The sequence below is a fragment of the Pseudorasbora parva genome, chromosome 3, assembly GCF_024679245.1.
Source record: "Pseudorasbora parva isolate DD20220531a chromosome 3, ASM2467924v1, whole genome shotgun sequence".
Lineage (NCBI taxonomy): Eukaryota > Metazoa > Chordata > Actinopteri > Cypriniformes > Gobionidae > Pseudorasbora > Pseudorasbora parva.
Genome location: NC_090174.1, coordinates 36939183 through 36964446, shown reverse-complemented (window position 1 = coordinate 36964446; position 25264 = coordinate 36939183). Strand labels below are relative to the sequence as shown.

The window sequence follows — 25264 nt, the reverse complement described above, 5'->3', positions numbered from 1 at the left end:
TAGGAATTGTCTTTGTGCTCTGACCTTTCGTGGTTATTGCAAGCCTCCCGCCACTGTGCAAGTCTTATAAAGTGACTGTGTACTGTCCAGAGGAGGCTCATATTGACCCAGCTCTAGGAAGCAGGGCTGCCCAATGTTATGGGCAACTCTGTGCCGAAAGGCCTGGAACAAATTTTCTAGAATGTCTCTATGTGTACTTAAATGTAGAGCAGTAGGTCTCATCTGGGGCCTTTGCAAACTTCCAAAAGAGCCACAGGATGAATAATGTATTAATCCCCACAGTAACTATTTATTGAAAGGCACAGACAAAATAAACCATTTCAGTTAAAATTCATAATTTAGTCAGTGACCTATTTTGAAGATGCAGACAATTTCAAGCTTAAAGTTAATATTTGTCAGGACGCTATTAGGCATATAAATCGACAAAGTTGTAAATGTAAATTTATTGCAACAAAAAAAAAGCCACATGTTCTCATACCCACAAGTTATAGACTCAAGTATCTAAGCTTGGGTTATTGTTGCTGCCTTAGAACAAAAGCTGCTTTTAAGGGGAGGGGAACTGCCACGGTATAAATGTTGCATCAGCTGACACCATTTGCAAGAATTTAATTTTCTCCAAGCTGCTCCCTTTTATTTCTTATCCCAACTCATTAACATCCAACACATTTCCATTTCTGGACTCCAGTAACAGTGTTTATTTACTTCAATAACATGGACACTACTGTGTTGTAACTTATAAAACTGAAGAATGTGCTGTTTCTCTTGAAAGATACCTTACTGGATTCAAAGGAGCTTTCTGAAGGAATGTTGCCAGTTCTTCAATATCAAAAAGAGAAGCATATTCTCTGCCATAGGTTTGTCCAGACCACACATCACCTGTCCCACTATTAATGTGGAAACTACTATCAATAGCCACGGTTGATAGAAACCAGGACGGACTGACCAAACAAAAATAATCCTGACTCTCAGTTCTCCACATCCTCTTCCTCTCCTTCATTGTCATCATCCATGTGCTCTTCTTCCTCTTCATCTCTACTCTTGTCATTCTCATCTGTGCTGTTCTTCTTCTCCTTGTCCTTTCGTTTTTGCTCAGATGCCTCCTTCTTGCCTTTCTGACCTTTCTTGTATGCTGGAAAGAAAAAAAATGTCACAAAAACTGGTTACATACATTAACATATCCAATGCTTTTATGAAGCCATACATCTTTATAGAACTGAACACTTTTGGTCCATTCAGAATTTACCTTCAAGTGCTTCCCGCAAGGGTTGCAAGAATCGCTCAAACTCCATCTCCTCCATAGCTGACATCACATCCCCAGCGTTGAGTGTCTTCCTTTTTGCTTTCATAGCAAAATTGTTTGCACTGGTGTCAACAAAACAGTGAAGATAACATAAGAGTAGGTTGTCAAGAGTGTAATTTCTCTTAACAAATCAAAATGTATGACTTACCAAGATGTTGCGTAGAGAACGAAAACACTAGCTGCTTGAGATATCGCTCTCCTGGCCTCCTTGGACACATTTACTCCGTCTGGCAACTAAACAGGACGGAAGAAAAGTTGACTGCATATGAATACATACAATATAGCTGACTGCAATGGCGTTTCGACAATTTACTTTTCACACACACACATAGCCTACATGGTTATCATTTAAAATGCTTCTAAGCTATTAAATAATTTAACACTATGACTTACTGCCTCCTTTATAATCCGCGTGATGACAGCATTGGGAAGATTGAGGTCCTCTGGTCTCTCGGCCATTACACTAATATACACTTAAATAAAATGCAACACGACAATGTAACCAGTTTATTTTCCGATTTGTATCGATTAAAATGCGTGATCAGATGTCAAACTGAACAACTGCACACCCGCGAAAACTTTGTGTTAGCTTAGCCGTCTAACTTATGTGAGGTGAACTGTCACCAGATTCACTCGATTTAAGCGCGCCGAATAACAAATTTCGTTACCTTACATATGCGTTGACGTGTGATTAGATTTTTTATCTGCAAATAAATTCTCTGTGGAGCAGGTAAATCTGGACAAAAGCTAGTGTGCTTCACTGTTTTCCAGCCCGCTTGATCATCCAAACCCATGCGTTAACCTTTTACCTCTCACCGCTCTGCCTGCCCCACCAACCAGTACAGACGTTCAGTCATGACGTCAAATTGTAGGCTAACCCAAAATAATTCAGATTTATATGTGCGGTTGCAGATTGTGACGACGTTTTTTTTTCTCGTTGTTTCTGTAATATAATTCAGACAGATTATCTTAAATGTGAATTTCAAAGTTGTTTTATTTTGTATTTTTTTTTTTTTATGTAAGTTAACAGGTCACATCCTGGTATTTGTAGTCCTGTCAGGGTGTAGGCTACATTGCGAGAAAAAAAAAGCACAAACGGCTTACCCGCAGTTATAGTCACACTGACTCTAAAATGGCTTTTCTAAAAATAAATAAAACAGCAGAGGAAGTGTCTTCCATAGTTTCAGACGATTTCCATCCAAGTAAAACGAAACACACAAACACGCACAATTTTGCTCTTTTAGTGTTTGACTTTATGTTGGCTTGTCTGGTTATAGCTTATAGATGGCAAATTAATAGACAGCTGTTTATCTGCCTCTCAGATCGTGTGAAGTAGGCTAGTACACTAATGACCCCCCCCCCCCCCAATAAAAATAAAATACAAATTTCTGCCTCATCTTATCGCAAAACAAGTCTACATGAATAATGTGTTTATTTTCGTATTAGCGGGACTCTCTGAAGCATGTGGAGTGGTCACGTAGCTATAGCAATTAGGCCTACAGTGCAACTACTCAATTTACACGGAATGTATATTGTAGTAATTTCATGGTCTTGCAAGCGCGTTTGGAACAGTGTTAATGTTTCTCAAACCATCTCCATTTATAGCGTGTGTTTCAAGTGTTTGAAAGTATTGCTTGCGTGAGAATGAATGTGATGATGCACTGCCTCGCTGGACCAGAAGCAAATGTAACTTCAAACATCTTTTCCAGCATCACATTTTCCTGCTTTCCCTAAACTAGCAAAACTATCTAGGCTATATATTTATTTTCTTAAAAATGGAAATCTGCTGTTACACATTATTAGGCATAATGGTGGGGCTTTATATTGGAATATGAAATTAAGGTAGCCTAAGGGTTAATTTTGTATATCAAGCAGAAATATCTCGACTCCATGTGTGGTCCCCCCAAATAGTAGGCTAGTTTAGGATTTATAACAAATTACATGGGGATTTTTCCACAGTGAATTCAATCTTACACAGACCCATAAAAATGAACTGATGAGAGGGACTCTTTATCATCACACTTTATTGTTTACCATACAGTTTTGTCAACCTCAATTGTGGTAAATGGCAAAGACTTTCCATGACCGTTTTTCCCCTCTTTCTTTGATGCTCATGAAATGTAGTGAGGTTAGATTCATATTAGCTCATAAAACAATTAACATTTAACACCATGTTGTCTTTTTATAGAGATTGGTATATGTTCATAATTTTTATTCACCCTCTTGAAGATGATGTCATTCAGATGCTCACTTTGAGTTTTTAATGACATCTTTAAGTCTGAGTCAATTTGTGGAAGCAACTTTGGTATCATGGTGGTAGTGTATGATAGCAACACCAGGTGTCACTACTAATACTGACTAGGTGTTATAGCAGCAGCATTACATCTCTCATCCTTCAGTGCAGGTCTTACATGCACTCTACATGAAAATACTTGTTAAATGACTTTTGTTCTCGATTAATTAAAGTATAGTCTTTTCTTCCCTATTGTGATATCCATGTTAAAGGCCTTTATTTTGTCCATCAGGATTTAATCAGATTTTTGGATCATTGTGGTTTGCTGTGATCTCATGTGAGTGACAGGTTTGTCCCGCCCTTGCACCAGTACGCATCAGAGAAATTGTTGCAAGAGGGACGACAAGTTATTTTGATGAAAGATTACGAGGGCACATGAAAACATTTTTTTAATAATAATTTGCACATATAGATCGTTTATAATAAATACTCCCAGAAACTAATATTCCATAAAAATATTTATTATTTTTTTTGGTGATTTTTTTAAGCAAAGTCATGTGTCACTTCCATAGCAACCATTCTTCATTGTTGAGTTTTTTAAACAAAATATCATTACAAATTGCAATTATTTCTGTAACATGGATACTATAGATATACCAGACAATAGATATAATCAATATAAATAGTTATAATAAATATATAGATAAATTAATATATAAATATTGATGTAGTTCTTTAATTCTTCTTTTACATGTTATTTCCATAGCATTTGACTAGGATTATCAACTGAAATAATGCCGGGTTGAATCCATTTCCCCATATTAGCTTCATAAAATTACAAAGTAAAGTACATTTCTCAACTATTCAACTGTGTAGTGAGAGTAATGCACTAGGAACAGAGAGGAAAGTTTTGTTTTTAAGGGTGATGTGTAACTGTTGCCGTTACTTTTAACAAGTTGATCATGACTTAATTTAATGCTTTTAGGAGTTTAAAAAATAAATAAATAATATATATATATATATATATATATATCTTTAGGAGTTTCATAAAATTGGTAAATATAAATTACTAAATTAAATCCATTTTAGAATCTGGACTCCACAATGGAACACATTGTCCCATAATTCAGATGACTATAACAGTGATATTACAGTGACAAAAATAGTGAAGCGTGGTCAGATGTAGACATAAGTCGGGATTTGAGACCACAAAATTGTAAGGAAAATTCCAACAAGAAAATAAAAGTTGATGACAAGTATAGTTGAGCTGTACTAAAATATAGGCCAACCATTTCAATTCATTACTTCTATACACACTAATTTTTTTGAAAAGTGTGCTACCATGAGAACATGCGTCAAACCCCTTTACAAAAAAATCACCTTCCACTATGTCCAAAGGCCATAACTTATTATGAAAATAACGCCTAGTCACATGCTTCAACAGGTCAGAGTTCCTAAGGAAGGATAAGAAGTCTGAGTCTCGTTTGTTTCCTCTCAGGGTTCAACCAAGACTTTTTGAATAGAAACAGGAAGGTCCAATCCACCAGTCCACTCTAATAGATATTCTCAGGAAAGGCCACAACCAGAACACATAAATACTGCCGTCACTGTCTGGACATTTGTCTGTTTCTGCTTGAAGATGGACAGACATCTCTCAAAAGGTCATCCAAGGCTCATGGTTTGAGTTGAATTTTTCTTCAAAGTTTCAACACTGTACAAGTCTAGGATTTACTTTCACACATCAATGCGCTGCACTTTGAATCTTCATATATGATTGAAATATATGGCATGTCACAAGATGCATTTATTGTTACCACTTCAGCTCTGCAGCATATTTTAAATAATTATGATGAATGCAATATTGGACCCACGGGTGGGGCGCAGAGTTGAATTGGAAATGAATTTGACCTTGAATAGCACCATTCGGATTGGCTCACATACCTGTGTGCAAGTCAAGTTAATCAAGTCAGTATTACAAATATGTCCCTTACGGGCAGCCAGCCAAATCTGTTTACTTTCACAATACTTTCAGGGATTCGATGGACATTTGAACTCCTTAAAAGTGATTTGTGCATTTTGTGCTTGTGTAACTGGATGCTTGTCTTACTGTTTGTTTGGACCTGCGTTTTATTATGCTTTCTTCCTCAGCATGCTGTTTTCGTTTAGTTTTATCTGTTCTTTATTTGACAAAGAACACAGTACAAAACATTTCTCTTGACCGCCACAATTGCTTTCATTGAGCCTGTAATCAATCAAAATGAAAACTCTATCCATGGAGCCTTTAAAAAAAAATCATAAACATTTGTGTTTTTGATTATATTACAAAAAATCTGCATTCTTTTATGTACCCTGTGTTTTGTGGGAAACAGTGTTTTCATGAGTGGAAACAACATTTCTTTATTAAAATTGGACTTTTTGTATAACTTTACTGTAAACTGCATAAAATAGACAACTGTATGCCTTAAAGTTGTAATCCATAACTGTGATAACCTCCATTTGTATTGCTTTGTGTTATTTTATATGCAAGGTACACTCTTAAATGAGCAACACTCGTCAGTGGCCTAATAAAAAACGTCTGACTCCTAAAAGCATAAGCATATAATCAAATCTTTTTTTTTGTGCATATTTCTGGATCACCGTTTGGACCCATAAGGACTGTTTGAATTTTTCTATTAATACATTTTTCCATTGACCCAGTTTTTCGCACAGGTAAAACATTTATGCAGTCTGAGTTTTGTGCTGTCATAACAACATATTTTAGCTTTCAAGAGCAAAACCAAAACATTGCCTGCAAGTTGCCATCAACAGTTACCTAAACCTCGCCTCTAATCCTCCCTTTAGCAGGGACCTCATCTTCACCCATGCATCTGTTACACCTCATATCTACTGCACACCTGGAGATCTTGTCTTTCACAGAGGACAGTTGTGTTGTTGAAGGTTTGGGCAGTGTAGGAGTGGAGGAGGGTGGTTCTGCTCGCCCTACAGCTGTCAACACCTCGGTTTTGAAAGAGTGAAGGAACTCAAACTGAATGAATAACAGACTCACGTGAGTGATGAGAAGTGAATGTCTGAATGAACCTCATTGAAACACACCTGTGGAGAACACCACCTTCACCTGTTTGAACTTATGACCTATTTAGGAGGTTAAGGGGCCACATGCTGCAATCCAAGGGACAAGAAGCTCCATGCTGTAAACTAAAATATATTCAATCCAGCTGACACGCATCAGAAGTTATGCAAGAAAAATACACAACAAATATCTCTTCACATGAAAGCTTTCAAACATATGCACTCATTTTTTTCTGGTATTACAAAGCTTTCTGAAATACTTTCTGATTGGTTAGTCACGTCAATCAGCAGTCTGATTTGTTCTAAATTTTCAACATCATCCATCATCCGCTGTAAGGCTGTGCGTGCCCAAAGAAGGCTCAGGAGCAGAAAAACAAAAACAGTATTAATTTAAATAAACACTTTAAAGAAATTAGGAGATCACTTACCACACATGAACAAAAGAGAACTGACGAGGAATAACTGAAATAAAAGGCCCTAAATACACAGGGCAAACAAAGGAAACTAGACAAGACACAGGTGAAACTAATCAGTAATGCAAATAGCTAGTGAATAATCAGGGACTACACTGAAAGGGAATAGAAGAAACAGAAGCACAAGAACAAAACGACAGCTAAACTGAACATAACTCTTACATAAATCCCCCCTCCCAGAAGGCACGTCTTACGCACGCACCCTAACACAGAGTCTAACAGTTGGTGGAGCCAGAGAATGACCCCAAGCTGAATCATTAGGATAAAGGCCAATGGCATAACCAATGGAGGGAGGAACAAGGGTGCAGCCAGAAACCCATCAACAAGGTTGGAGACAGGAGAGGTGGAGACCCAGGCAAACCCGTGGAGACAAAACCCCCAGGTGACACTGCTGGACTGGAGGGCCAAGGTGGGACAGCAGGGTCCGAGGTGGAGATGTGGGCTTGGCAGACCGAGACCGGGAGTGAGGAAAGCAGTGGAACCGGAGGGGAGGAGGAGCCCGGTGGAGCCAAAGGGGTAAGCGACAAGGGATAGCCAGAAGTCCGTGGTGCAATCCGGGTGACACCTCACTAAGGCGTAGATGATGGGACGAGGGAGCCCAGTGAAGCCTGAGGGATGACAGACCACGGTGGAGCCGAGGGAGTGTACAACCAAGGAGCCAAAGGGTCGGATGGCAGAGGTGGAGTCCGGAGTCGGTGGTCCAAGGTGGAGATGAGGGAGCTGGGCAAGACCGGCGGTGACAAAGGAGACTTGGAGTTGGGTGGGACCAGCAGTGATGAAGGAGTCTCTCGTATCACATCACCGCCTTGTGATCTTATGTTTCATACAAATATAACGTCTATCCTCTTGTATCTCAGTGAAAATGACCTCAGAGGACTTCAGTACTCATATTACTGTAATATTTTGCGATAATGAACAACTAACTGCATTTTATCCAACTTATTTAGTCATCAGTGCTTATTTAACTAATCCCTTATGCTTTCATGGACTACTCAAGGCAGCTTGACTCCAGAAATGTACCTTGGCTCAAAACTGTTGTGATCAATGTGGCAGTTTTGAAATGAAATGAAGCATTCTGAACAGACGTCATTTGAGAAATGTCTTTTTGCACAGCACTGGCAGTGGAAAAAGTGGGGATGCTCTGTACACATTGGGCACAGGGCTCATCAGAGGCAAACAAACAGAGGCGGCTCTGTGATGATGCATGAGCCTGTCAGAGAGCGCCCGGCAGTGAATACAGACCAGCCAGTGTAGGGTCAGATGGAACCTGAACTTCTCTAGCCATCACAAGCAGGTTACCACACATACAGTACACACTGACTCTCATGTGCATATGCTCAGACATACAAACCCCCGATAAACTGACCTTCACTCCCTGAGTGCTTCAAGTGGAAACTGAAGGAATCTCCAAAAATATAGACAAGAATGTGCACACACAAACACATACACGTACGCAAACACAAAGGGTTGTTTGAGTTCCTGTTGAGTCTACTCGTTCTAGACCTAACATAGCTACTGTAACCCTTGCAAAATCTCAACTGCAAAAATTATTTATATCCACCGCACTACGATTTCCCGCGTGTGATTTATGAGCGCTGTGCATTCTTAAGAGAATCGTCAAATCCTGCAAACCGTCCCATGAATAACCCTGAGGTATCCTTGGTATCTGCTAGCAGTGTTTCTCACTATGCCTGGTATTTCATGCCAGTATTTTGAACCCTTTCTTTTTTTTTCCTCTACTCATCAAGGGGTGAAATGTCTGTTTGATTATGTTGGCCTGAAACTGGCATATTTCAGCTGCCCTCTGAACAATATCATAAAAGAGGTGTTATTGATACAAGGCAAGTTTGTGTTGAAAAACGGATGTATAGAGGAGAAAGATACATATTTGGGGAGTTAATATTGGCATTTGTGGTTTCGTTTTTTCCATCTCGTGTGTGTAGGGAATTATTTCCAGGAACGTAGCTTTTAAAAAACGATGCGGAATTAAACAGAAAAAGCTAAACAACATTAGGGCCACAAATACAGTCCGGTTCCCAGCAGTTTCTCTCTCACACACTTACCAGCTGCAACTAAATAGAAATTCCATACATACATTAACAATCTCACTATGGGTATCAAGGTCACATTTTTATATTTGTTTTAAGTTTTTTGGCTTTAGTATCAATATGTTAGCCTTACTGTTCTATAATTTAGTGTGCTCCAAAATAATTACAATTCACATTTAGAAGATATAAGCATTCACAACTTACAGTCTCTCACATCCACCGTATGATATGATTACACCAACGATGACATCACTCTGCACTTCAGCTCCTTAATTTTTTTTGCTCCAATCAAATTTGTCCAATCAAATGCTGCCTCTAAAATCTAAAGCATCCCGCCCATACATTATAAGACACTGAAGCTGTGTAAAAATCAGTCACTTGTTCACACATTTACTATTTTCTACATGATGAATGGCACATAGTGCAATATATAGGGAGTAGGGAACCATTCAGTCAGTGTAAATATGCTTTTGACTGGGGCAAATTAAGTCCGGTTTCACTTTAGTGTCCCACGATCCAGTCACATCCAGTCTGCTCCAGTCCAGATCCAGAGATACAGGCTGTGTTCCACTCCAAATTTTATTCCCTTTACTTGCTAAATTTCTTCCGTCTCGTTGACTCGGATGTGCGTCATTACTTACACTGCACAAGTGCCCACTACTTGGAATTCACTATGAAGTAGATTTATTATTTAAACACTTTTTTTTACTTAATAATTTGTTTTATGCAAATTTTGTAGGTATATGAGAATTTGTTTTATGCAAATCCTAAAGGTATACGAGATGTTGGAGAAAAAATAAATTCCGCAAATAAATATCATAAAAAGATCAGTAGTATAAACTTTGAATGTGATCATAAGGTAGCTACAAGTATTATGCGATTATATCTCAATATAATTAATAATAACTATTACTAATCAAAATAATTATCGCACACTACAGTAAAATGTGATTGGTTGTGTGACGTCACAATGAAGTTGAATTGTGGGAAATAGAGCTGCTTGAAATTTACATCAGAGTAGACTCGCTCCTTCTATCAAAACGGAGGAGATGAGGGGGCATATCCGCATAAACCTCCCTCACTTCATGTGGAACGCACTTCAAAAGGTGGTGGGGATTCCCGCAAGGTGAAGCTCTTAGGGAAGTTTCCGAGTGTATGTCTAAAACCGAAGTGGAATGCACCCATAGCACAGGAAACTGTGGCTTTACCAAGCTCAACAGCTTTGGCTGAGCTGTGATATAAACTAAACTCAATTGGTTAGTTTTAAAAAGGGGAGGAGCTGTTCAATTTTCCCAGCGCTGTCTTCCTGTTTTATTGGAAATGATGCATTCATTAGGCCTTTAAAACAAAAATAGTTTACTAAGGACCCTTAAGATTTTTTGCATTGTAACATCAATATTTTACCTCGGTTCGTTTTACTCCCCAGTTCTCATGTGTAATGGCAATTAGTCTTGCTGTAACATAAAAAAGATTGTACTGAATTGATTTTCATTATTAAGACATTAAACCAATTATTTACAGAATTTTTGCAGTAATTTTATATGAGTGTATGATAAGAATCCTCAATAAAAAATGATTAAAACAATGCCAAATGCATTATAGTATTGAGAGTAAAATGTAATTTGCCAAATATGCCACAATACAATTGTTTTTATCTACGGTTCCTAGGAGAGAATTATGTTTTCTTCCTTCAAAATGTCAGTATTTTATGTTTTCGTTTTGGGTAAAATGTGATCTGGACATTTCTTGAGATCTCTTTTTTTAAAGGGATTTATTTCAGTGTTGTTTGGGTATAAAATCTTGTCTTTAGTTGGATTTTTTCCCCAATGATATGTGATTCATACTGTTTTGAGATTGTTTTGGTTTCAGCAGATGAACTTTCCATTGCTTTGCAGACTATGTGTGGCAACTCAAAGTGTTACCATGGTATTAGTTTAGTTAGTTCAATCTCTATTGAACTATCTTTTTACTTCTATTTTAAAAAAAACTTTTATAAATATGCCTTTTATAATAAATACACATTGATTTTCCACTGTGCAGTTTTGACATGCTTCTCTTGCAAATCCCTCACTTGACTTGCTTCCATGGCAAAGCAATGCAGATGTTCCAGACATTGGCAGAAGATCAACATACAGAAATGTATTTTCCCCTTCTTTTAGCATTCAGGGTGGCCATCTGTTTTGTGTGACAAGTAGTCAAGTGTGTAGCGTGAAATAAGGTAATCTCAGAATGTCAAAAACCCAAGATCTGATATGTGTGTGTTATATTTCTAGTTCCCAGTTGGGAATGTATCATGTAATTGAGGACTCATTTGTTAGTCGGAAGTATTATGCTGACAATCCAATTAATTGCAGAAAGGCATGTTTTGTTTGTTTTTGTAGTGATGACAAAATAACCCTTTTTTGTTCCCCAACGAATATTTCAGTGAACCATTTTCTATTCATACATGTGTTGATGTAGCCTATTTTCCACTGAAATAGGAAGACAAGATGGGACATATTGAACAACTCCATTTAAAATAGACAAGAGCGTTTAGTTTCACAGTTTTTGCTCCTAATCTTAACCGTTAACCTTAACCGTGATGCCGGTTTGCATAATTACATGAAACATCTGATAAGAAAATCTGATCAAAAGCTCAAGTGCAGACTGAGTGATATCATCAAAAGGGTTTTTTGTTAGGTGGTTTTGTGTGTGGTTTTGCTTTCGGCTACTTACAACGACTTGACGAATGAACTCGCGGCTCAATTGGATTCTTGTCGCGTTAAAGTGATAAGACTTATGAACGTCGCCATCTTTGATATTACTGTGATCGCTATGGTTACTGCCTGGTAAGAGAATTCACTATCACTACAGGCTTGAGTCGTTGCTCCTGTTTGAAAAGGACATTTCGAGACGCACACACCTTTTTAAGTAGGCCTAGTAAATGCGGTGCAGCGGTTGTCAATCCCAAAAACTGAACGTGTGCGCGTAGGGTATATGTGAAAAACATTTTAATAATCTAAAGAACCCTTTTCATCCATTAAAAACCTTTTGTGCAACGGAAAGGTTCCATTGATGTTAAAGGTTATTCATAGAAACATTTATTTGTGAAATTAACTGTATGTTTATATGTGAATTTATTTAATATCATGATATTTTGGGGTAAGCACTTTATTCTAGACTTGCATTGGACCAGGGAACAAGACAATGAAGGGAACGTTTAAAATGTAATTTCCACCACAAAATAGCTAATATCAAATGGAGAGTTCACCTTAAAATCATAATTGACTCATCTTCACAATATTCCTAACTTTTATGACATTCTTTCCTCTGAGGAATACAAAAGAATATATTTTGAGTGTTTCAACTGTTCTTGTTCATACAGTAAAAGTCAATAGGGTCCAAAACAACTTAAAAAAACTAAAAGAAATTTGATAATATCTTCTATTGTGTTTCTTGTGTTTCAAAACATTCCTACAAATTACAGGACATGAGGGTGAGTAAATGATGACAGATTTTTTATTATTATCTTTGAGTGAACTATGCCTTTAAGAGAAGAGCAAGTGCCACGGATTTATGTATTACCACATAACTAATTAGGCCTATGTTATTATAGGAAATCTCAAAAGCCCCCAGTAATCAAAAGCTTGGGTGTGACCAATATTACATTTCAAATTCCTTAAATGGTTTTATAAAGTTAAAGTGTTCACGTCATGGTACCACAAATATGTCCTTACATTATGTGACCTAACTTCACCTGTTCAGTGCCTTTCAGTGTTCGATTCATGTGTTATGACTCTATTGTCAGGCATTACATCCATTTGCTGCATATGCAGTGACTAATCTCCATCAGACTTCACCTCTGACCCTGTAGCCGTCACATCAGTGCATCATCAGGGGAATGTCATTCCAGCTGCTCTCTTCTCCTCAAAGAAATGAATGAAAAGCTTCACGCAGTGATATTTCCACACCGCCTACTCTTTCATACAGATGATTTTCCTGTCTTGCTCAGATTTTGTGAGTGGATGTAGTACGTCACTGAGCGGGCCCGCAGCTATGTGCCATGTGTGTGTGATGTCTCGCCGCCACTGCAGTGAGAGCAAGTGCCGTCTGACATACTGTCTGTGCTGTTTTCAGGGGAGGTGAGAGGGATTGCAGTGTGTGTGTGTGTGTGTGTGTGTGTGTGTGTGTGTGTGTGTCACTGGACTCTCCTCTGACCAAAATGTGCTAGACTACCTTTCTTGTATTTCATAACAGCCCAGACTAATTCCTGAAATCAGACACGAACACCTTTCAATATATATATATATATATATATATATATATATATATATATATATATATATATATATATATATATATATATATATATATATATATATATATATTAGCAGTTTCTCCATATAGAACCTTTCCTTCTAAGAATGCAGTTTTTGTTTTCTAAAGTAAGATATGGTAAAAGAAGATTGTCATAGAAGTAAATCACTAATTCACAATAAAAGGCAATATGCACCAAACGTTTTTAAAATTAATATTGTGTGTGTGTGTGGGCTGGTAAAATTAATAATGCTTCCTGTGATGGGTAGGTTTAGGGGCAGGGGCAGTGTAGGGGGATAGAAAATATGTTTAGTACAGTATAAAAACCATTACAACTATGGAGATATAAGTCCCCATAAAACATGGAAACACTACGTGTGTGTGTGTGTATGTGTGTATGTGTGTATGTGTGTGTGTGTGTGTGTGTGTGTGTGTGTGTGTGTGTGTGTGTGTGTGTGTGTGTGTGTGTGTGTGTGTGTGTGCGTGTGTGTGTGTGTGTGTGTAAATTGGCCTGTCAGATCTATGTGTGTGTGATGTCAGAGGGGGCTGTGCACATGCTGTCTATAAAAGTGGCCGTCTCACTAAGGGAATCGAGTGGAGCAGAGCTTTACAGTTTTATACATTTAGCAATTCTTAAACAGAATTTAAGGGGCAAGTGCAGATTGCCAACCAACCAAATTATTTTTGAACTGACAGATGCAGAGGAACGCAAACATCTTGGATAAAACTATGTCACCTCTAAGGAGCATACTTAGGCAAGGACATTTTTTCACACTGGTGCTGCTGTCATGGGCCGCTGTGGGGGTAAGTTTTTGTGCTCTGTTTGATGGTTTCAACCTGATAGTGTACTATTGTATGCTCATTATCTTACATCCAGGTTGCCTTTAATGGCAATACATTGCAAATGACTTTCACTATTAAGAGTACCCTAAAAAATGTTACTTTGAAAGTGACACTTAAGAAAGTGTAATCTTCCATAAACCATAGAAAACTATATAAATGTTAGATATGATCAATAATTTAATCCTGTATTAATTTGCACTTAATGTTGTAATATGTACTAGTATTAAATATTAAGCCATTATAAAAATGGCTTAATCACAATGTCAGTTTTCAAATATAAGTGTTATTCCTTAAACATTTTAGTATAGCGATTACCGGGCACAGAATCCACTTTTTCGCCTGATTTGTGTCAGGTTTTGGCTCAGTACTATTCTTGTATGTGGTCTAATATAGAGGCAGCATGAATTTATAATGACTTTGTAGTGGCTAAACGGGGTACTGCAATAAATCATCTGCTTTATTGCATAACTATGGCATTTTAAACTCTTTCTTAAATTCTTAAGTGAAAGCAACTTATTATCTCTTGATTTATAGAATGGAAGAGAGGAAAACATCTCATATAAGATATAGTTTATGACATCAGTCCTTTCTTCTTTCTTTCTGTGCATTCTCAGGTGCATGGTGGCTGTCCACTGAAATGCTCCTGTCCTTCATCGCCCCCCTCGTGTCCTGCTGGTATCAGTTCGGTTCTTGACCCATGTGGGTGCTGTCGGGTCTGTGCCAGGCAGTTTAACCAAGACTGCAGCCCCACTGAGCCCTGCGACCACATCAAAGGACTGCGCTGCCACCTAGGGGCCGAAGGAGACCCTGACAAAGGCTTGTGTAGAGGTAAGAAGAATAAGGAAATCTTAGACAGTGTTGTTACTCGTAACTAAAACTATTAAAAATTATTTGAACTATTTGAAAAAAATATTGTGAAAAGAAGTGAACAGTTAGCATTAACGTAATTTTTTTTTCAAGCTTTCTAAAAATAAAACAGAAATAAAATTTATTTAAAGCAAATATAAACAAACACTAAATGACCAAAACTTAACCACATTCCACTCCGGGAATGACATCGTCATGGATATACTTTCCATTTTAAATGTCTGTGGAGGAGCTATGATGTCATATGTGGTACCATTTGAAAGCATAGAGTCTCTATTTTCTGGAGATAGGCATCACTTTGGCATTTGTTTTACACTTAGTCATGTAATTACACTAAATTTCTTTTGTACCATTTACACCTGGATTTGGCTTACCGAAATTAAAAAGCCTTCCATACACACATACAGGGGTCTAGGTTCAAAATGTTGGTGTCATTTTACAGGAAACCCTTTGAAGTTACATAAAACACTGCTAAAGGTGATAAACATGTAAGTATATGTTGTCTAAGCTGTTATACCCCATGCCCCCCCCCCCCCCCCCCCCACACACACACACACATTTTTTAAATATAAATTAATTTTTGAAAGTGTGTAACTCAGGCCCTGTGTACTCTAGGACCCTGCAGACAGTTTGGGATGTTTCCAGCATATATAATTAATTGAATGACACTGGAATCCCTTACGAAAGGAAAATATATTTACCAATATATTTTCTTGAACTATATTTTAATATATGGAATAACATATTGATGGTATTTTAAAATATATTATATATTCATGCAATATATTGCAAAATATACAAATGATTGCCGCTTTCAATATATTGCAATATATTGGAAAATATAAATATTAAATCCCATATATGTGAATATATTGCATGATATTTTCAAATATATTGCAATATATTTTTGTTTCGTAAGGGATATTGCATTTATATCACTGTATATGGTAGTGGATGGGGGTAGCAGAGTTAGGAGAGGGGGGGAAAAGGGGGGTCAGACCCGTTTGAATAAATCTTGCATACAACATAACACAGACAAACTTCTTTTTTCCTAGTTTAGTGGAAACAGCCCAAACTGTCTGCAGGTTCCTAGAGCACACAGGGGCTCTGAGTTACACACTTTCAAAAATATATTTATAAAAAAGAAAATCAAAAAGTGCCTACTTTTGGGGGGATTTTTTTACAGCTTAGACAACATATACTTACATGTTTATCACCTTTAGCAGTGTTTCGTGTAACTTTAAAGGGTTTCCTGTAAAATTACACCAAATGTTTGAACTTAGTGTATGTGTGTATGGGAGGCTTTCAATTTGGGTAGACCAAATCCAGGCGGAAATCCCAAAAAATGGTCTTGGAGTTTAAGTAGTTAAACTAAAATTAAAATGAAACTATAATAATAAAAGCTTATTGAATATATGAATAAACAGTGTAATAGAATAACTTTACTAAAATATCACTTAATGACTTTGTGTGAAATGTTTGTGTCTTATTTTACAGTATAGTAATATCTAATATTTAGATTTAATATTTTACATTTTGGATAAAAAAGCCTATATATATATATATATATATATATATATATATATATATATATATATATATATATATATATATATATATATATATATATATTAAAGGAATTAACAACTTTATTCATCAATTTATTCTAGCCTGTGACAGACTATTATTATGTTTACACTGCATCAACAGTTTAACAACATTTAACTGATTTATTGGTCTTAGCTGGATTAAATTGGTCTCCTAGCCTGGCAAAGCTTAAAAGTACCCCAAAACCCCTCTAACACTAGCCTGTTTAAAACCAGACCATTCATAGTAGTAAAAAATCTAAATTTGCCCGAAGTTGTCTGGGTTTTCTAGGCTAGGCTACTCTAACACCAGATCAAGTTAGAAAAACCAGCATACCATTTAGTCTGGTTTAAGATTATTTTTCAACCGGTTTATTAACCCATAATTGTATAATAATAATAATAAAAAATGTATTAATGATGGATATGGCACTAATCATTGTCATGCTAATCAAGCAATATTATTGTTAATTCGGACCATCTAGCTGAGGCTCAAGGTCGCCCATGTGAGCTGGATGGTCGGGTCTATCAGCATGGCGAGGACTTTCAGCCAACTTGCGAGCATCAGTGCACGTGCGTTGATGGAGTAGTCGGCTGCATCCCACTGTGCCCACACCGCATTTCTCTACCTGTTTGGCCCTGTTCCCGCCGCCGTCTCACCAAACTCCCTGGGCGCTGCTGCCAGGAGTGGGTGTGTGATGATGACAACCGCATTGCTGAAGTAGATCCGTTGCCTGACACACATCCACAAAAGCACACTTACCTGACAGGCAACGAGTTACTTGTAGCTCCATCTACTTCTTGGGACAGCAGCGCAGGAGCACCTTATCAAGGTAGATAAATAACACCAATAAAATGATAAAGAAACAAATGACATAAACAGGACATTTCTGTTTAAATGTATGCCAAACTGCAGTGTTTCTCAACGTTAACTCACATAAAAATAAATACATTCTAAACATTTTTTATTGTTTTATATGTTGCTCATAGACTAGGAATTACACGCTCAGTCTATTATTTTACCTATTATTTATATTGCTTTTTCTTTTAGAGTGGATTTCATCCTCTAAGTCCCTCGCCATCCTTCCATCCACCTGCTTACTGCAGGTCACTGATTGGTCCCCGTGCTCAGCCACCTGTGGAATGGGCGTGTCCAGCCGTGTAACCAATAGTAATCCTGAATGTCGGCTCATCAGTGAAACTAGGCTCTGTCAGATACGAGATTGTAACGCCAACCTTACACCGTCACAGAAGGTAAATGGTGGCTAGTCGAATCTGAAAAATAACATACACAATATCATAATATATAAACAAAGTATAAAAATCAGTCAGATCTAGAACTACCAAAAAGAATACACAGTTTAAACAATATAAGTATTTTAATTTGTCATATATAAATATAAATGCCCACATATAATATATTGAACAATTTTTAATAATCTCATATTATTTACATTTTACTAGTACACCCTTAAAAAAAAAGTCGCTAGGAAGAACCAAAAATGGGGGTTCACAGCGATGCCATAGAAAAAACATTTGTGGTTCCCCAAAGAACCGTTTTGTGAAAGGTTCTTTAAATATTTTTTTTTTCAAACCATTTTATACAGTAAAGAACCTTTTGTGCAATGGAAAGGTTCTTTTGGATATTCAAGGTTCTTCATGGAACCATACACCCTGCCAAATAACCATTTCAGATCCTTTATTTTTAAGAGTGTACTTCTGATAATAATCGGGTTTTTCTGGTCAATTTCTGGTCAATGACTTCTGCTCTGTTATTGAAGTAGATTTACATTACAGCCATATCTAAATATTTTCTCTCTCTTTCTTTACTTAGAAAGGAAAGAAGTGTCAGAGGACCACACGACCACAGAAACCTATGCAGATAGTATTTGCAGGATGCTTCACTGCTCGCCGCTACCGTCCACGTTCATGTGGATCCTGCTCTGATGGTCGCTTCTGTGTTCCCTCTGTGACGCGTACGGTTCGTCTACATTTTCACTGTCCTGAGCCAGAACGAGACGACTTTACTCGCAACGTCATGTGGATACAACGCTGCAGCTGCAGTCAAAGAAACGCCAGACAAGGCCTGTCATCACAAGCGGAGTCCCTCGTTCTTCCGAACGATATTCACACATACACACACTGACATTAACTCTAGAACATAGGCCTATTCGAAAGCATTTTCTCACATTTCTATGGATCTACTGTATGAAATTTTCTGTGGAAACATTTAGCTTACCATACAACAATTAAACAATATTCCCATTATATCAATAATATTTATATTATATCAATAATATGTATATAACTTATACATAAGATTGCAGTTTTATTAGGTATGTTGAAGTGATACAGAGGATATTTGGTCATTATATGTAAGTAAGAGGTAAATTATTACTGTAAAGCTACTATGCACACACATGCACATGCCCCCCCCCCCCCCCCCCCACACACACACACACACGTTCCATAGACAGGCCTGATGATTTTTATACTGTAGAAACTTTATATCCTATTATCTAACCTTACCATTTTTACATTTTCAAAACACATCACTAAGTTTGCTTTAAAATCTGGTTTCCAATTTTTAAATTTTTGGTGATATTGCCATCTTTGTAGGGACATTTTGTCCCCATAATGTATCTGGACATCATGGACATTTTGTCCCCATAATGTACCTGGACATCATGGACATTTTGTCCCCACACAGACATTTTTTTTTTTACACATACAATTTTTTTTGTTTACTATAATTCTGTATTCATACCCTTTTTTACTGTATATAGTGTAAATAAGTTCCAGTCCCACTGTACATATCTGATATGTTTGTTTTTATTTTATAATATTTAACAGACTTCAGTTCTGAAGTGTCATATTCAAACTTCAATTTTTTGAGGTGAATGGCAAATAACAAATTGTATGCATATTTTAGTAGTTTCATGTTGTAAAATAAAATGTATTACAGTTTATGTATTGGTTTTGTGTATGGAAAACATTGAATAGAATAGAATAGAATAGAATAGAATAGAATAGAATAGAATAGAATAGAATAGAATAGAATAGAATAGAATAGAATAGAATAGAATAGAGCACACACTGGGCAATCATATTGCAATAATGATAATGCTACTTTAATGCCATATTTACTTGCTATTTAATCACAGGAAATATCTGTTTTTGTTCATTAGAATGCACAATATTATGCACCAGCCAGATCAATATTTCTACGAGACGTTTGGGGTTGCTTTAATCTGCTTTACTCTCTCTCTCTCTCTCTCTCTCTCGCTCTCTCTCTCTCTCTCTCTCTCTCTCTCTCTCTCTCTCTCTCTCTCTCTCTCTCTCTCTCTCTCTCTCGCTCTCTCTCTCACAGACAGCTGAGACTTTCAGCACTTCCATGACGAGTGAACAGGAAATGTCTAAATGTGTTGAGAATACAATCTCACAGTTCTTACAGAACATTTGAAACACACACACACACAAACTGAGCTTTTGTGACTTTTGTGATTAGTCAGCATATGTTTTGATCGAGTGTTGTGTGACACAACCACAACTTATGATACAATCTATTAAAGCAATTCATTGGCTGATGGCGTAGCGCCGCCCCTCTAGCTCATCACCTTTGAGCTATAGTGGCGTGAGCGCCATCTACTCCCCAGATTTCTCTGCCAAGCAAAACGGCTTGTCGGCAGTGCGGGGAGCTTGGCAGCGTGCGCAGCGTCTCGTTCCCTATTCAGAGAACATAGGTTACGTGAGTAACCTGAGACGTTCTCTTTCATAGGTTCACTTCGACGCTGCGTAATGACGCATATGGGAAACGGTAAACCACACATGCCAAGCTAAAGCGCTGCTGCATCTGACATGAACGTCAGGTAAACCTGAACTTGCAAAATGCAAAAAATGCAAACCCGGAGCCATGTCAAGATCTAAACTATAAAATTTAACAAAAGAGTGCGGTGATGACCATCCTGCCCCCAGAGCGCCCCCTTGGAGAGTGCCCAAGAAGAGGCCACACCTTTTGAAGAGTGTGCTCTAATCGAGGAGGTGAAGGAACTCTGCGCACCTCATAAGCTAAAGAGATAGCCTTTGTCACTATGTCAAGGGGGGCGTGGTTTAGCAAGGTCTGCAGCGGGAGAGAGAGTCAGGAGAAGAACGGTAAGTGAGTGGGTTGGACACAAACTACCAACATCTGCTTCTCGTTTCAGTAATTGGCGCGGAGAGAGTATAAAATGCCAGGAGAGTCGGAAGCTGACGAGAGAGAGACGGACTGCTGACGAGAGAGAGACGGACTGCTGACGAGAGAAACGGACTGCGGACACGAGAGAAGCGCGAGAGAAAACCGGAAGCCAGTAACCCGGAAGTGTTTACAACGAGTTCTTCATAATAAGAGTCCCACATTGTTGTGTGGGGATAATTTGAGTTTTTGAGTATAAATAAATCTGTCAGCAGTCCAGTCGACCCCTGTGTCCTCTTCCTTCCTTTACACAAACTACTACAGTCACCCAATGTAAAATGCTCTGCTTCGATGTGGCAAGCCAATGGCGGCCAGCTCCGAAACACACCAGCAACTGGTTAGACTTCCTCCAACCACCCGAACGATCAACATACAGCTTCAATGCCCTAACTGGGCAAAGCAAATGTAACCTCTCATCCTCCGAGGACGCAAAAGGCGGAGGGTGGAAAGATTGGAGGATGGTGACCTGCGAGCGGAAGGATATGGACAAAACCTTGGGCACATAAACCAGCCTGGGTCTTAGAGAGACCTAACTAGGCCGGGAGCAAAACCCAAGCAAGCCTAGCTAACAGAGAGGGCTTGCAAATCCCCCACTCACTTAAAGAAGTTAGAGCCAATAAAAGAGCAACTTTTAAGAGTCAGAACCCGCTCCGGAGCTGACTCCAATGGCTCAAAGGGAGCACTCGTCAAACGTAGAAGATTGGCCTCGCTCTCTCTCACTCTGCACAGAACCGCCGGAATCAGCTTGATGGGCGGGAATGCATAGAGCTTCAACCTCGGCCAGGGGTGAGCGAACGCATCCAGAAGGCACACTCCCAACGACACAGGAGAACTTAGAGAGAACCAAAACGGGCATTGGGATGACTCCTTCTTAGCAAAGAGGTTTACTTCCGCTCTGCCGAACCGCTCCCAGATCTGGGCTACTGTGAGAAGATTTAACATCCATTCCCCTGACTTGAGTTTCTGCCTCGAAAAGGAGTCTGCCGGGAGGTTCAGAACTCCGGGGATATGGACTGCCCTGAGGGACTGGAATTTGCCCTGGGCCCAAAGGAGGAGACGGTGCGCATGCCTGTCCAGGGTGCGCGACCGAGCCCCCCTTGGCGATTCACATGAGACACCACTGCCATGTTGTCTGTCCTGACAATGACATGGTGATCTGTGAGGAGGGTGAAGAAAGGCCGAAGGCCCAGGGAGATCGCTCTTAGCTCTAGGCAACTAAAGTGCCAGGCTTGAGTCTCCTCCGTCCAGATGCCGCTGGACGGCCTACAAATACTGCACCCCAACCGGTGAGGGAGGCGTCCGTCGTGATCATCTGGCGACGGAAAACAACCCCCGTGCCAACACCTCTTTTAAGAAAAAGAGGGTCTCACCACACTGATAGGGCTCGAAAGCAACTTTGCCACACACTCAGAAGGCGGTAGGGGGATCCTGTAACTCGGATCCCTGCATGTTTTATCCACCAATGGAAGGGCCTCATGTGGAGCAGCCCCAGAGGAAGGACCTGGGAGGCTGCAGCCATGAGGCCTAACAGCCTGCGGCATGTCCCTACAGAAACATGATGGCCGGGCTTGAAGCGGGCCAGACATGTCCTGATACTGGAAATCCAGGCAGGGTCCAGACAGCCCTGCATGACAAGGAATCCAGACAGACACCTAAAAAGGCGGTCTGTTGGGATGGTAAGAACACACTCTTAACAGTGTTCACAGACAGGCATGTCCCAATACTGGAAATCTGGGCAGGAGCCAGACAGGCCTACATTGACACGGAATCCAGACAGACTCCTAAAAAGGTGGTTGCGGCAAGACTGAAGTGTGTAGCCCAGCTGAATCATGTGAAGCGCCCAGGGTGACACTCCTGGAAAACGTTTCCACTCTTGGACAAAATAAGAAGAGGAGTAGTGAAGTGCAGTGGGCATACCTGATTAGGGTGCCGAACTGGGACTCCGTGGAGAGATTGTCCGGCCGCAACGGAAAGCCGACTGCGTCCATATGCGGCGAGGAGGCTGCGATGACCTGAGTGGGAAACGTAAGGTCCACTGACCGCTGGAGAAAACGGGCCGTGTCTCCTAGAAAACAGGTATTGGAAATGTGATTCGACGGACTCAGGGGGAGAAATCCTAAAGCGTCTCCATTCCCTTGTGTGGGAGAGACAAGAGGTTGAGCCGACCTCACCCCTCGAGATTCACTGGCGAGTGTGAAGGGGGTGGACTCGGAGAGCGGCCAGGAGGCGGGCAGAAATGCTTGTGCAGTCTGACCCAGCCCCGAACGTTCAGCGCGATTCTTTTCCCTGCCCGGAGGGCCAGGAACGACTCAGCGGAGGAGGAACGGAAAGCAACTGCCAGGCTGCTTCATCTGCACCGAAGAGGTCTTTGTCGTGGAAAAGGGTGACCACGAGCTCCCCAAACCATGGCAGGTGGGGGATGATTCTGGTCACTCCTGAAATTCTTTTGAACGGAGGCTGCTCTCTAGGCTGGGAAGGAGAGGTGCTAGAAGAAACTCTAGTTTTCCTAGGCATGAACTGCCTTTTTTCCAATAAATCCCCCTGAGAAATAGAGGGCATTGAGGAGGAAAAACCTTCTCTTTGTCGCGAATCTCAGTGAGGCTTAACCAAAGGTGGCGTAAAGCGGCCACCAGACCAGCCATCGAGCGTGGTGTGCTTAGTAGGCCATAAGGCCAAAATCCTTGGCTATGCGGAGCTCTAAACAGCTGAAGATGAGAGGCCAGTGTGTCTTAGATCGCTGGAATGGCGGAATAACCTTGCTCCACAGAACCAACGAGGATGATGAAGTGAGCGGCTACCGCATTAGAAGGCGGGCGCAAAACGGCTGCTTTCAGGATCTGGACACCTAGTTGTGCAGATCGCTGAAAAATGACAGTTTCCTTATCAACTTGCGATATGCACTAGCACACTTAGAAATCTCTCATCAAGCTTAGAAGATTGCAATTCGTGGGAACATAAGGCCAATCGATCACAAGCTTCTCAGTCGCGCGCGAAGCGCGTCGACAAGCTCAGAGTAGGCCGCAAAGGCCGCACTTTTTCCTGGCCGCCAGGCGGGAAAGCGTAGTCAAATGAGATAGGCCCGAAATCCTAGACCTTTTTTCACCAAGCTGCCTGGCAATTTCCACGTAGCCCTTTCCAGCCTTGTAGAGGTGTACAATTTTGTCTCTAGTGTCTTTGGACAGCTCTTTGGTCTTGGCGATGTTAGTAGTTGGATTCTTACTGATTGTATGGGGTGGACAGGGGTCTTTATGCACCTAACAACCTCAAACAGGTGCATCTAATTTAGAATAATAAAAGGAGTGGAGGTGGACATTTTAAAGGGAGACTAACAGGTCTTTGAGGGTCAGAATTCTAGCTGATAGACAAGTGTTCAAATACTTAATTGCAGCTGTATCATACAAATAAATAGTTCATATATTGATAAAAAAAATCATATATTGTGATTTCTGGATTATGTCTCTCACAGTGGACATGGACCTACGATGACAATTTCAGCCAGACCCCTCCATGATTTCCAAGTTGGAGAACTTGCAAAATAGCAGAGTGCTCAAATACTTATTTTCCTCAATGTGTGTGTGTGTGTGTGTGTGTGTGTGTATGTATATTTTGTATGTATATATGTATATATATATATATATATATATATATATATATATATATATATATATATATATATATAATTACATATCCATTCAACTAGATTATTAGTAGGAGCATTAAAACTATTTCCACAATGACAATTGGTGCCCCAGTGTCCTCTGATTTTTTTAAATATATCCCCCCACCCCACCCCTTTTCAACCTCTTTATCTCTTTCCCTCCCTGGCTTAGATATTCTCACCCGCACTGCTGTGCTCTGTTCATCTTTCGTGGGCCTCTGTTGGTCTATTTCCTTTCTCTATCTCATGCAAAGTGTTGAGTTTCTATGAAACAATGGAGACACCAGGGAGACGGGTACCAGGGGGTTGGGGAAAGGAGGGGTGGATACATTTACCTTTGTAAGAGTAGCAAGGGACTCTACAGTGTCTCATCAAAGACCAGTCTGCTCAGGTGATCCCCAAGGCAGAGTATGTGTCTAAGAGCTGCTTGCTTTGAAGTCTTTGTATGCAGAGCCTGGATTTGAATAGAATCACACTACTACCCTTTTTTAAACAAATGACAATGCCTTACATCAGAATAGAACTGGTAGATCCTTCCATGACCCATCTTTGACCCTTACAATTCAGTTAATGTTCTTACAACAGGATCATGATATCAGAGTTTCACATTTTGCTAAGAAATATGTAGAGAAATGCACAATTAAAAAAAAGAGAATAATT

The 25264-nt window shown here is 39.5% G+C and overlaps 2 protein-coding genes, 1 long non-coding RNA gene and 1 other non-coding gene across 4 annotated transcripts in view; 2 read left to right on the top strand and 2 right to left on the bottom strand.

The window, feature by feature from the left end:
• Window positions 1-16: 16 nt before the first annotated feature.
• Window positions 17-2103, bottom strand: pole3 (polymerase (DNA directed), epsilon 3 (p17 subunit)). Its single transcript, XM_067438681.1, has 5 exons — window positions 1969-2103; window positions 1694-1773; window positions 1449-1534; window positions 1244-1362; window positions 17-1129 (listed from the first exon to the last, which is right to left on the bottom strand). The coding sequence occupies exons 2-5, from the start codon at window positions 1757-1759 to the stop codon at window positions 966-968; spliced, it is 435 nt and encodes a 144-aa protein (XP_067294782.1). The 5' UTR covers window positions 1760-1773; window positions 1969-2103; the 3' UTR covers window positions 17-965.
• Window positions 47-173, top strand: LOC137072194 (small nucleolar RNA SNORA65). The gene has a single exon (XR_010904643.1). It is a non-coding gene; the product is annotated as a small nucleolar RNA SNORA65 (small nucleolar RNA).
• Window positions 2104-13662: 11559 nt separating the features above from the next.
• Window positions 13663-18964, top strand: ccn1l1 (cellular communication network factor 1, like 1). Its single transcript, XM_067440144.1, has 5 exons — window positions 13663-14223; window positions 14877-15090; window positions 17201-17548; window positions 17767-17969; window positions 18550-18964. The coding sequence occupies exons 1-5, from the start codon at window positions 14116-14118 to the stop codon at window positions 18859-18861; spliced, it is 1185 nt and encodes a 394-aa protein (XP_067296245.1). The 5' UTR covers window positions 13663-14115; the 3' UTR covers window positions 18862-18964.
• The window catches only part of LOC137071931 (uncharacterized), a 65643-nt gene continuing 58232 nt past the window's right edge, over window positions 17854-25264 (bottom strand). The window contains exon 4 of the long non-coding RNA XR_010904552.1: window positions 17854-17990. This is a non-coding gene — a long non-coding RNA (uncharacterized lncRNA). The remainder of the gene's footprint in view (window positions 17991-25264) is intronic.